The sequence below is a fragment of the Pseudorca crassidens genome, chromosome 4 (genome assembly GCF_039906515.1).
Source record: "Pseudorca crassidens isolate mPseCra1 chromosome 4, mPseCra1.hap1, whole genome shotgun sequence".
In the NCBI taxonomy this organism is placed as follows: Eukaryota; Metazoa; Chordata; class Mammalia; order Artiodactyla; family Delphinidae; genus Pseudorca; species Pseudorca crassidens.
Genome location: NC_090299.1, coordinates 51,626,748 through 51,639,983, shown reverse-complemented (window position 1 = coordinate 51,639,983; position 13,236 = coordinate 51,626,748). Strand labels below are relative to the sequence as shown.

The 13,236-nt window shown below is 37.1% G+C and overlaps 1 protein-coding gene across 1 annotated transcript in view; it reads right to left on the bottom strand.

Moving 5' to 3' along the window:
- Window positions 1–13,236, bottom strand: part of ZCCHC4 (zinc finger CCHC-type containing 4) — a 47,566-nt gene that overhangs the window by 27,893 nt on the left and 6,437 nt on the right. The window contains exons 4-5 of the mRNA XM_067735662.1: window positions 1,434–1,709; window positions 862–942 (exon numbers count right to left, since the gene is read on the bottom strand). Coding sequence (XP_067591763.1) covers window positions 862–942; window positions 1,434–1,709 — 357 coding nt within the window. The remainder of the gene's footprint in view (window positions 1–861; window positions 943–1,433; window positions 1,710–13,236) is intronic.

Genomic DNA, 13,236 nt, shown 5'->3' with positions numbered 1-13,236 from the left:
ATACTAGAGAGAATCCAGGAAATGCTGGAATATTGGCCAAATAGACTCTATCAGATTAAATAAAAAGAAACTCAAAGCCCGATTCCTTCAATACACTCAAGAACAAGTAAAATATACTAAGAACACGGTGTCTTACAGACTCACCATGAACTCCTGGAAATCAAACAATTACAGAAACTAGGAAGAGTACTTCAAGTTTACAGAATCAGAGAGTCTGAGGATGGACACATTTGCCATCCTGTGTTGTAAGTCAAACGTCTGTATCTTCTCAATTACCACCAGAGCGGGGACTCAAGATGTGGTCCACTGTCTCACCTGTTTGTTCCAACACATCAGGAGCCATTTAATTCTGACCCTCTCCCACAAGCTTATCTGTTTGTTTATCCTCTGCCTTGGGACTTTTCTATTTCCTAGTTAGCGCTCCCTTCACTTCAGGTCATGTCCAGTGAAAGACAGTATGCATATCATCCAGTAAAAATATTAAAATACATGTCTTATCACACTTAAAACATCATGATGAAACAAAATTCTGGAGGAAATTTGGAATTACCCTTGAAAAATAAGTATATTAGAAGAAATTTCACTCAATTGAAATGTATCTCTAAATTATAAGCCAAAGACAACTAGACATATTCACAGAGAAAATTCAGGAAGCACACTAGCAAAAGGAGAAATCTACCACCTCCCTGTCTGAAATATGGAAGATTACATGTTGAGTCTATATGACTAAAATGATACCTTATAACCAATCACTACTTCTAAATGTTAAGTAAAGGACTGTAATAGGATTAATAAGACGAAAACATTAAAAAGAAACAGAACACAATGAAGGAGAATAAATATTATACTTTGTAAACCTACCGAAAATCAATATCCAATAAAAGGCTTTTAATGTTAGACTTCTTGTCACCTGATGCTTTCAACCTGATCAGCTCATGCAACCTAAAGCAATGAGTGAAAGCAAATTTAATAAGAAATTACAAATGCCATAGATGACAAGCAAACAAAAAACCCATCAATGTTCTCCTGATATTTCTAATATTTCAGTGAAACACTGAGGAAAATTTGGCAAGTATAAGCAAGGTTTAAATTTCACAAATATTTTTAAAACAGTGGATGGATCTCATCTGAAACAGAAAACTCTAAAATAATAAATAACTTAAGAATCAAATCAGAAAGAATCTCCTATCATATACCAGAAATCTACAAAGATTTCTCTCAAATGGAATAAAGATTACAAACTCCTCAGAGAGGGACCATGTCGTAACCTGCACATAGTATTGGGTTGGACAAAAAGTTCATTTGGGTTTTCCATATCTTATGGAAAAACCTAAATGAACTTTTTGGCCAACCCAATAAATAACTACTTAATAAATTTTCTTACAGTTTAAATAGTGGTGATAGGAAAATGTTTAAAATACCATATAACATACCTTGGTGTCCCGACACACAGTACTCTTCTGAACCCAAGGGTAGAGAGTAGGTCTACCAAAAACAGACAGCTCCTATCAGCAAACAAATACTGGGCATTTGTCTTCTTGTTTTCCAATGGATAAAGGAGTTGACTGGGCCTTTTTAACTGGGTGATAGAAATATCACCCACTATCTGATGCTTGCGATGCTTTTCCTCATCATCTGGCAACAGCAACTGCTGACATCTTTGACAAAACTTCCTCTGAGACAAGGGCAACTCAATAAACTTCAAGTACCTTCAAGACACAACAAAACACAAAGGAATACATTTTAAGTTTGTTGCTTTAAAGACAATTGATTTTCGCCAGGTTTAACATGCAAAAAGTATTATTACTTCCTAAAGAGTACTGCATGAAGAAGCAAAGGTACGAAACAATTTGTGGAATGTTGGCTAGGATTTATGTCTGGCTGCATACCTACAAAGTGGAAAAGAATCAGCGATTTCTTAAAAATTGAGATGCTCCAATTTAGTCACTGGCTGAAGATCAATATCCATTTAAAATGTGAATATAAGATATTATTCAAACAACTTAGTAGTAATGGAGACTACTATCACCTTTAAATTTATTGACAAATCCATGTGTTCTAACTTGGAGGTGTTAAACAGTCTGGCTCAGTAAGACAGTCATTTTCAAACGAGAAATTAAGATCATTCTTCAATTTCTTATGGCATACATAGCAAGAAAAATTACCTCCTAAAAGAAAAAATGTTCCCACAAAGTTCCTCTATTCTTAGCAGTACTGATGGAGGCAGTTCTGAGAAGCTCACTCCAAAGCAGCAAAACAATAATCAAAGCCTTAAGAAATACGACACCAGATAGCCTATTTGATCCCTTTCAAGTCATCTTTATATCTGATTTCAAAGCCACTACTTTGGGTTTTTTGCCCCTCTCTTTCCATTTTATTACTGATGATTAAAGAGAGAAGACAATCACAGTATGTTTTTAAAACTGCTGATTTTGTATATGCAATCCAGCTAAGAATTCACAGTAAGATGGACTTCCCTGGTGGCGCAGTGGTTAAGAATCCGCCTGCCAGTGCAGGGGACATGGCTTCGAGCCCTGGTCCAGGAAGATCCCACATGCTGTGGAGCAACCAAGTCCATGCACCACAACTACTGAGCCTGTGCTCTAGAGCTCGCGAGCCACAACTACTGAGCCCGCGTGCCACGACTACTGAAGCCCATGTGCCTAGAGCCCCTGCTTCGCAACAAGAGAAGCCACTGCCATGAGAAGCCCGTGCGCCACAACAAAGAGTAGCCCCCGCTCACCACAACTAGAGAAAGCCCGCTCACAACAATGAAGACCCAAAGCAGCCAAAAATAAATAAATAAATTTTAAAAAATTTTAAAAAAGAAAGCAGAATAAGAAAACAAAAGAAAAATAAGTAAGATTACCATGGCTCATAGAGGGTCAGAAATGTCTAGATCTAAGCATGTCAAATAGTGCACTAAAGGATTCTTAGAGTTTGAGAACAGTCATATGATTTCAGTTGAACTAAACTCTGAACTGCACTGTAAAAACTGTGAACTTAACACAGAATCAAGGTGGATATTAAAACTTTCTGTATATAAGCACAGTTTCACTTCAAAGCACCCAAGGCAGTGAGAAATAGGTATTCTGAATGGCGATAGCAAGAAATAAGCTCATCATGCTGGTAATTTGTTTCTATTTCTATGATAACTGTTCTTTTGACAGCTTTATCTATGACTGCAAAGAAAAAGGAGCATGATATTAGAAGAAACTTTAATAGTAATTCAAAGTAAGAGTGTCAGTAGAGAAAAGGGCCCCTAAGACATGAGATGCAAGTGGAAGGAACCAGCACCCTCCTTGGCAACAGACACACTGAATTTACTCCTATTACCATTCATTAGTAACTGTTCATTGTTGAAGACTTCCACATTCAGCCACGAAAAAGCAAGAGAGACCAGATTTACCATCCTGGCCCTCAAAAAATTGATAAAATATATGAAACCACAGTTTTAAGATACTGGACAAAAGAAAAAAGTAGGAAAAAAAAAAGATATCGGACAACTGGCAGCCCAAACAGTGAACGCCGAGAGAAGGGAAGAGGTGAGTGAGCAGTACAGCTGCTCAGCTTCCTGCCTGTGGAGAGCTGGCTGCACAGGATGGAGGCCCCAAACACAGCACAACAAGTTGATGAGGTAGAGTTGAGAAATCGTGGAGGCCAAGGCAGCTGGATCCACAAGGCAGGGCACTGGATGGTACGCATGGAGTACACGGAAGGCAGACAGCAGACACTGAGCTAGTGCTCCAAGGCTTGCTGAGATTCCCCTCCAGTCTATGCTGAGCACTGACTAGCAGGTGCGTGAAAAGACTACCTACCAAGAGAGAGAGGACTGCTGGAAATGAGCAGGTAGAACAATCACCCAGGGCCCAGAGTGAGAAACCTCTGAATCCACAAGGATGAGGTAGGGCGCTCAGGACATACAGCCTCAGGAGTGGGAAGAAATCAGCCCTACCCCAAGGCTGCTCTGGTCCTCCAAAAGGCTTAAAGATAAACCTTCAAAAGCAAGGGACTATAAAGGATCAGACAGTAAATATTTTGAGCTTGGCAGACGATCCATTCTCTCTGTCACGACTATTCTATCGCTGCAGCACAAAAGCAACCACAAGCCCGAACAGAAATGAACAGGCATGGCCAGATTTGGCCTGCAGACTGTCGTTGGCCAAATCCTGCTCAAGAGTATCAAACATTAGCCAAGTAACTTAACTGTATCTTAGAACAAAGCTCAAAAATAGGTAAAGGAATAAAAAATATCCAGTATACAAAAAGTAAAAATCACACTGCTAGCACTGAATCAAATATAACCAGGTATGCAAAGAAACAAGAAAACATGACCCATGATTAGAGGAAAAAAAAAACCAAAAAACCAATCAATTCAAACCAACTCAGAAATGACAGAGATAATATAATCAGTAGGCAAAAACATTCAAGCCATTTTATTATAACTATATTCCATATGTTCAAGAAGGTAGAGGAAAGCATGAGCCTAAGGAAAGCCATGGAAAATATAAAAGGACCCAAATCAAACCTATAAAGATTTTTTAATTGTCTGAAATGATGTGACTAACAGCAGTTCAGACACTACAGAAAAAAACATTGGTGTACTCGAAGGCACAGCCTTAGAAACTATCCAAAATGAAACACCAAAGGGCCTAGATACATGAAAATGGACCCCTGAAAGGGGGGAGGGGGAAGAAAAATTTTTGAAAAAATAATGGTTAAAATTTTCTAAAATTACATTCAAAGATCAAAGAAGCTCAGTGAACCCCATGCACAAGAAATGAAGAAAACTATAAGATACATTATAATAAAATTATTTGAAGATCAGTTGATAAAGAGAAAAATCTTAAAAGAAACCAGAGGGAAAAAAGACACGGAAGAACAAAGATAAGAATGATACCAGATTTCTCACTGGAAATTAGAAAACAGTGGAACAATACCAATTCTGTACAAATTCTTCCAAAAAACAGAAAGGAGGGTATAATTCCCACTTCATTTCATTAGGCCAACATTACTCCAATACCAAAACCAGAAAAAAATTATAAGAAAACTAAACACCAATATACTTCATGAACACAAACTCAAAATTATTAACAAAACTTTAGTCAATCAAAAACACATATATAAAGACAGTAAGTAATACATCATGACCAAGTGTAGTTGACCCCAGATATGCAAGGTTGCTTTAATGTTTGAATTCAATCAGTGCAATGCACCATATTAAAAATCAAAAAAAAGAAAAAATGATCTCTTTAGATGCAGAAAAAAGCCCTTGACAAAAATCAAACATCCATTTGTGATAAAGAATCTCAGAAAACTAGGAATAGAAGGGGACTTCCATAACCTAATAAAGGGCATCTAAGAAAAACTTACAGCTAACACCACTGATGAAAGACAGAATGCATTCTTCCTGAGACTGGAATAAAGCAAGGATGTCTACGCTTACCATTTCTACTCAGCACTGACCAGGGATTCTAGCCACTTTGATAAGACAAGAAATAAAAGGCACAGATTAGAAAGGAAACATTAAAACTTCTTTACTCACAGACATGACCATGTATATAGAAAGTCCTAAGAAAATCTTCAAAAAAGCTGTTAAATAAGTAAGCTTATCAAGTATAAAATATACAAAATCAACTCTATTGTTAGACTAGCAATAATCAGAAACTGAAATATAACAATTTAAAATAGCATTAAAAATATAAAATATTTAGGAATAAATCTGACAGGAGACATATAACCCCAGTACACTGAAAATTACAAAATGTCATAGAGAAAAATTAAAGATGACTTAGTAACTGGAGAGATATACCATGGCTATGGATTATAGAACTCAGTATTATTAAGATGTCAATTCTTTCCAATTTTATCTATAAATTCAACACAATTTCAATTAAAATCTCAGCAGGACTTTTTGCAGATACTGAAAAACTGGTTTTAAAAAGTTCAAAAGCCTGACCCTATTTCATATCATATTTAAAAACTAAGCAAGGACTTCCCTCCCGGTCCAGTGGTTAAGACTCCATGCTTCCAATGCAGGGGGCATGGGTTCAATCTCTGGTCAGGGAACCAAGATTCCACATGCCATGCAGCACAGCCAAAAAAAAAGAAAAAGAAAAACTAAGCCAAAATGGATCATAGACCTAAATCTAAGAGTTAAAACTATAAAACTTCTAGAAGAAAACATAGGAGAAAATAATAATGATTGGATTTGGCAAAGATTTCTTAAATAGGACTTAAAAAGCACAAAGTATTAAAAAAACCCCAATAAATTGGAAATCAAAATTTTAAACTTTTCTTCAAAAGACACCCTTATCGTAAGCAACAAAAGAAAAAATAAATTGGACTTAATCAAAATTAAAAACTTTTGTTTTGCAAGGGATACCACCAAGAAAGTGGAAAGACAACCCAAGAACGAGAAAATGTTAGCAAATCGTGTATCTGGTAAAGGAACTGCATCCACAATACATAAGAATACTTACAACTCAACAATAAAAAGAATTAGACCAACTAAAAAATGGCAAAGGAAGTGAACAGACATTTCTCCAAAGAAGAAATACAAATAGCCAATAAGCACATGGAAAGATGCTCAACATCATTAGCAATCAAAGGAAATGCAAATCAAAACCACAATGTGATACTACATCACACTTAATATGATGACTATAATTTAAAAAATAATAATAAGTGGTGTGTAGAATGGGGAGAAACTGGAACCTCATAAATTGCTAGTGGGGATGTAAAATGATGCCGCTACTTCGGAAAACAGTTTGGTAAGGTTAAACACATTTATCATATGATCCAGCCATTCTACTCCTAGGTATTTACCTAAGAGAAATAAAAACATGAGTCCATACAAACCCTTATACACAAATGTTTGTAGCAGCTTTATTTGTAATAGGCAATAACTGGAGGCAACCTGAATGTCTACAAACAGGTGAAAATATATCCATACAACACAGTATTATTCAGGAATAAAAAGGATAAACTAATGATACAAACACTTAAACATGGATGAACATCAAAAATATTTATGCTAAGTAAAAGAAGCTAGACACATATCCCCTCAAAAAATACTATATACTGTATAATTCCTTTATATAAAATTCTAGAAAATGCAAACTAATCTATAGTGACACAAAGCAGATCAGTGGTTATCTGCGGCCTCTGGGGATGGAGGAATATAGGACAATGGTAGAGGAGGAAACTTTGGGGGGTACTGGATATGTTCATATTCTTAATTGTGGTGACAGTTTCATGAGTAGATGGTTTCATGTCAAAACTTATCAAACTGTAATTTTAGATACATGCAACTTATTGTACACAAATTATTGTACTTCAGTAAAGCTGAAAAACTTGGGGAAAAAAATGTTAATTTCCCCCTAACAACCCACATTCCTCCAGGGTGCCCATACACCCCTGTTTGCCCAGAACAGTCCCAGTTTACATCTGCTGTCCTGGAGTTCCATCTAGTTAGTGCCCCCTTTTACTCTCAGAAAGTATTCTGGTTTGGATTAAAATTATATGGGCACCCTACCTATAACTTCCATCATATTGTAAAAATTAAATCAAATTCAAAAAGTGCTATACCAAAAAGAATAATTTCAATTAACTAAAAAATAACTAAAATTTTAAAATGCATGTTTTCATAGTGATATTAAAAATAAAAGAACAATGACCCTGATAAGTCAACTCTGTAAGTTGCTGGGGTACCGAATCATTATTCTGAAAATAGGCTGAAAACAAACAATAAGAGGGGAAGAATTAAACATTTATCTTGACTTCCCAGATGAACTGTAAACACGGTTAGGTCAACAGCTGATGAAACAAAGTTCTTCTTTAAAGAATCGCAGCTAATAAATGCATGAGCGATGACAGGAATTTGTAAACCCTTATAACTCTAGGCAATGATCATCAATTACTGCTGAAATCATTACACGAAACAGTGACATAGAACTTTATAATGGATGGTATAGGCTGGCCTATGCCTATATGACCTGAACACACAACCAATCTTATAACACACTAAGTGAACAGCCAGACATTATCTGCCTTTTGATGTGATATAAAAGGAAACAGACCACACAACTTACAGAAGAGGTTGCTCCTAAAACTGAACTCGATTCTGGGGACGCCTCTACTTTCCAAGAAATACAGGGGATAGAATAAATGTTAGCTGACACTATAGGATGCAATCAACCAAATTCAGAATATGGAAATTTCTATCAGACAAATGACTCTGTTTCTTCAATGAATAAAAGATTAAAGATATCAACCAATTGCCATGTGTAAAGTCTCTATGGATCCTGATTTGAACAGACCAATTATAAACTGGCATTTATGAGGTAACCAGAGAAACGCTGAATGCTAACTGCATGCTACGTAATATTAAAAAATTGTTTATGTTTTAGGTATTTTAATAGTATCATGATCATTTTTTTTTAAAGGCCTTATCTCTTAAGATACATACAGAAGTGTTTCCAGGTAGAACTATATAATGTCCAGATTGGAGGTCGGGGTAAAGGGTACAGGGGAAACAAAATTAGCCTCGTACTGATGACTGAGGAAGCTGGGTGTGGGTGCAGGAGGTTCTTAGTATACTGTTCTCTCTGCTCTTGCGTATGCTTGAAATTTTCCTAAATAAAAGGTATTAAGAAGTGCTTTAAAGGAAAGGGAAGAGTTAAACTCAAAGAAAATAAAGACAATTCCAGAAGATTACTAAGCAAGAACTGGGTTGTACTCTGCCCTAAAATCATGTGAGACTTGGTTTTTCATTCTTTGGCAATAGGGACATAATCTGGGAAATTTCTCAGAACTCAAGAACATGAGTTTCCAGTTTGAAAGGATTTACCTAACACCAAGCAAAATAAAATAAAACAGACTTACATCAGATAGATCATCATGACATGTGACATCCCTAGGAATAAAAAGATTCTAAAAAACTGACAGAGGGATTAAACAAGTCACAGGTCACACATAAGAGATCAAGAATGAACTTGTTGAACTTCAACTTCTCAACAGCTATAATGAAGACAGAAGAAAATGGAGCACTGCCTTCCAAACACTGAAGGAAAGATATTCCCAACCTAGAATTCTATCATCTGTATAGGTTATAAATCAAGTATCCACATAAAGGTATTTTCAGAAATGCAAGATCTCAAAATATTTACTTCCTTTTAAGCATTCAGGAGAAAGATCAAGTCAACTGCTGGGTGGTCAAAATCAAACTGGCCCCGGACATCTACAGTACCTACTTAACTCTAGAACAGTGCTCCGCAAAGAGGGCCATGCACTGGAGCTGGCCGCCAAATGTTTCCAGTTCCTGATGAGACAAAGACAGACATCCAGAGTACATGTTTAGAAACTTTTATACCAATTAGACAGAGTACTTTTAGGTCTGTTCAATCTAATAACAAAAAATGTGGGCTTGTATTTTGTATGTCTTCTCTTTTTTTCCATTTTATTTTCTAGTTATTTATTTCTATTATATTTACAGAAGTATCTGATCCCAGTGGACTAGAAATAAAAATAAAAACATAAAACAAGCAAACAAGCAAAAGACTGACCCTTTAACACAGATCATTTAAGAAGTACTGCTCTGGAGGACATGAAGCAATCCTGCAAAGTCCCCAAGTAAAACATACACCCAAATAATTTTATACTTAAGTACCATGCCATTCAAGAATAAAGGAGTTACACAGACATAAAAAACCAACTTATGGTTACCACAAGGGAAAGGTGGGTGGGGAGAGATAAATTAGGAGTTTGGGATTAGCAGATACACACTACTGTATATAAAACAGAAACAACAAAGTCCTACTGTATAGCACAGGAAACTATATTCAATATCTTATAATAAACTATAATGGAGAAGAATCTGAAAAAGAATATATAACTGAATATATATATATATATATATATATATACACACACATACATATATATATAGAGAGAGAGAGAGAGAGAAAGAGAGAGAGAGAGAGAAAGAGAAAACCGAATCACTTTGCTATACACTGGAAACTAACACAACATTGTAAATTAAACAATACTTCAATTAAAAAAATATATATGTAAAAGAAAAAATAAAGAGATCAAATTTCTAATTTTCAAAAAAAAAAAGAATAAAGGAATTAAATATTTCTGGACTTGGAAGAACTCAGGTTATATAGTTATATTACCTGGATCCTTCATGAAGAACCTGCTGGACAGCTGGATGCCAAGGAGAAAGGGCAACCATTACAGATGGGAACATTTCTGAAAGCTCTAGGACAAATTTCTCCAAGAAGATGAAACCAATAGATTATGCTACACTTGAATGTTCTGAAAGGATTCAGACAACAGGCAGAGAGTTTGCAGTTGAATCATTTCTGAAGCACATAAATAATTAAGCAAATAGTCACTATAACAACAAATAAATTCAAAATTGTTATTAACTAGGAGGAAAATAAAAAGCTGTGTAGGAAAGAAGTTATTATGATTTATATATTTTTATATAAATGGAATCATACAATAGCCACACAGATATTTTGATTTAAATTTTTTTGATTAATAAAAGCCTTTCTAAAAAAATTAAAACTGCTAGAGGATGAATTTCAGCCAAATAGGAGATGAGTGAAGAAACTACAGCAAAGGGGCTATCAGTCAGCACTAAATCTATTTGACCACAGACTAAAAACAGAAAAAATATGGGTATTACAGTTAGAGTACAAAATGTAAATAATATAAAACCAAAAAAAACTGGTATGGGAAGAGAAAGGGAAAGGGAAATCAAAAAGTGTATTGATTTTCTCATACTTTAGAGCCATCGGCCAAAAGATATAATTTAAAACTGAAAAACCAAGTAAAAGAGTTATAAGCAATATTCAAAGGCATAAAGGTTAACCCTAAAAAGAAATAACCAACTAAAATCAGATAGTAATTGCGCCCGCGTGCCACAACTACTGAAGCCCACGAGCCTAGAGCCTGAGCTCTGCAACAAGAGAAGCCACCCAATGAGAAGCCCGCGAACCGCAAGGAAGAGTAGCCCCCGCTCGCCGCAACTAGAGAAAAGCCTGCGCGCAGCAACAAAGACCCAAGGCAGCCAAAAATAAAAATAAATAAATTTTAAAAATAATTATTAATAAAAAAGAAAACAGAAAGTAATTATAGAGAAGGAAAGAGAGAGGAAGAAGAAACATATTAAGTAATCATTTCTCATTTTTAGATGGAGGAAGGCAATCTAAAAAAAAAAGAATTAAATATGGTTTAAAAAGTTACAAAGGCAACCATTAGAACAAAAATACAGAAGAAACACACATTAAAAAAAGAAAAACAGGGCTTCCCCGGTGGCACAGTGGTTAAGAATCCGCCTGCCAATGCAGGGGACACAGGTTCGAGCCCTGGCCGGGAAGATCCCACATGCCGCGGAGCAGCTAAGCCTGTGCACCACAACTACTGAGCCTGTGCTCTGAAGCCCGCAAGCCACAACGACTGGCCCCGCGCGCCACAATTACTGATGGCTGTGCGCCTAGAGCCCGTGCTCCGCAACAAGAGAAACCACTGCAACGAGAAGCCCGCGCACCGCAACAAAGAGTAGCTCCCACGCACCGCAACTAGAGAAAGTCCGCGCACAGCAACGAAGACCCAGCGCAGCCAAAAATAAATAAAAATTAAAAATTAAAAAATTAAAGAAAAAAAGAAAAACAGGGCTTCCCTGGTGGCGCAGTGGTTGAGAGTCCGCCTGCCGATGCAGGGGACACGGGTTCGTGCCCCGGTCCGGGAAGATCCCACATGCCGCGGAGCGGCTGGGCCCGTGAGCCATGGCCGCTGAGCCTGTGCGTCTGGAACCTGTGGCCCGCAATGGGAGAGGCCCCAACAGTGAAAGGCCCGTGTACCGCAAAAATAAAAAAAAGAAAAGAAAAGAAAAACAAACACAGACCACAGAGTGAAAGAGCATAAAAAGAAGCAATAAAAACAGGAAGTATAAAAATAATAAAACTAAGACCAAGCATATCTGTCATATCCGCTATAAAAACAGGCTAAACCCACCCATTAAAAGAAAGCCTGGGGGCTTCCCTGGTGGCACAGTGGTTAGGAATCCACCTGCCAATGCAGGGGACACAGATTTGAGCCCTGGTCCGGGAAGACCCCACTGCCGCGGAGCAACTAAGCCTGTGAGCCACAACTACTGAGCCTGCACTCTAGAGCCCGCGAGCCACAACTACTGAGCCCGCGTGCCACAACTACTGAAGCCCACACACCTAGAGCCCGCGCTCCACAATGAGAGAAGCCACCGCAATGAGAAGCCCACTCACCTCAACAAGGTAGCAGCAGTAGCCCCTGCTCGCCGCAATTAGAGAAAAGCCCACGCACAGCAACAAAGACCCAACACAGCCAAAAATAAAACAAATAAATTAATTAATTAAAAAAAAAAAAGAAAGCCTGTCAGATTGGATCACAAAGCAAAATCCAATCACTTCTAAGATGCAAACATTTTCACATTTTAGCATCTAGGATATTGAGACATGATTTATAACTGCCATCAGCCAGACTGTAGGTGGACTGTCACTGCTATTATCCTATGACTCAGTCCCAAAACAGAAAGTTATTGTACATGCACTCAGGGACCAAAACAGAGAAATGGAGCAGAAGCACACTTTTGATATTAGAGAAGTAAATAGTTGTCATTGAATGAATGATGAAAACAATCAAGGGCTTTATAGGAAAAAGGAGGAAGGAAGTTCCCCAAATAGATAACGCTGTGCCAGCTTCTGCTACTCAAATATGGTCAAAAGGACTGCCTATCACACACCAAGTGAAGCCAACTGAAGGCAGCAGAAGCTGCAAAATCACCAGGAAGAGATGAAAGTTCAAAGCGAGGGGCTAGTGTGGCAATTCACTCACTACATGGGACTATCTTAAGGCACTAAGTTTAATTATTTTTAAATGAAGGAAAAAAAGAACAATGTTAAATGAACCTCCACTGATGTATTTTGTGCCTGGTCAAAACTGTCCTTTAGAAAGCTTCCATTGCTAGTTTATTAACCTTCTCTTGACAAAAGATCAACTGAGATCTTGCGCATATTTCTATTCAAAATTATGTCATTATCATTCAACTGTATGGCTTTAAAAGTAACATTCAGACACAAGGGGTTTTTCTTAAGTTTGGTAGGAAGAACTTGAGACTCTCAGGAACTAAGGATTACTCAGTGCTCCTTCCTCATTTGTACTTACTACACATACCCGGGGGGAGAAGAA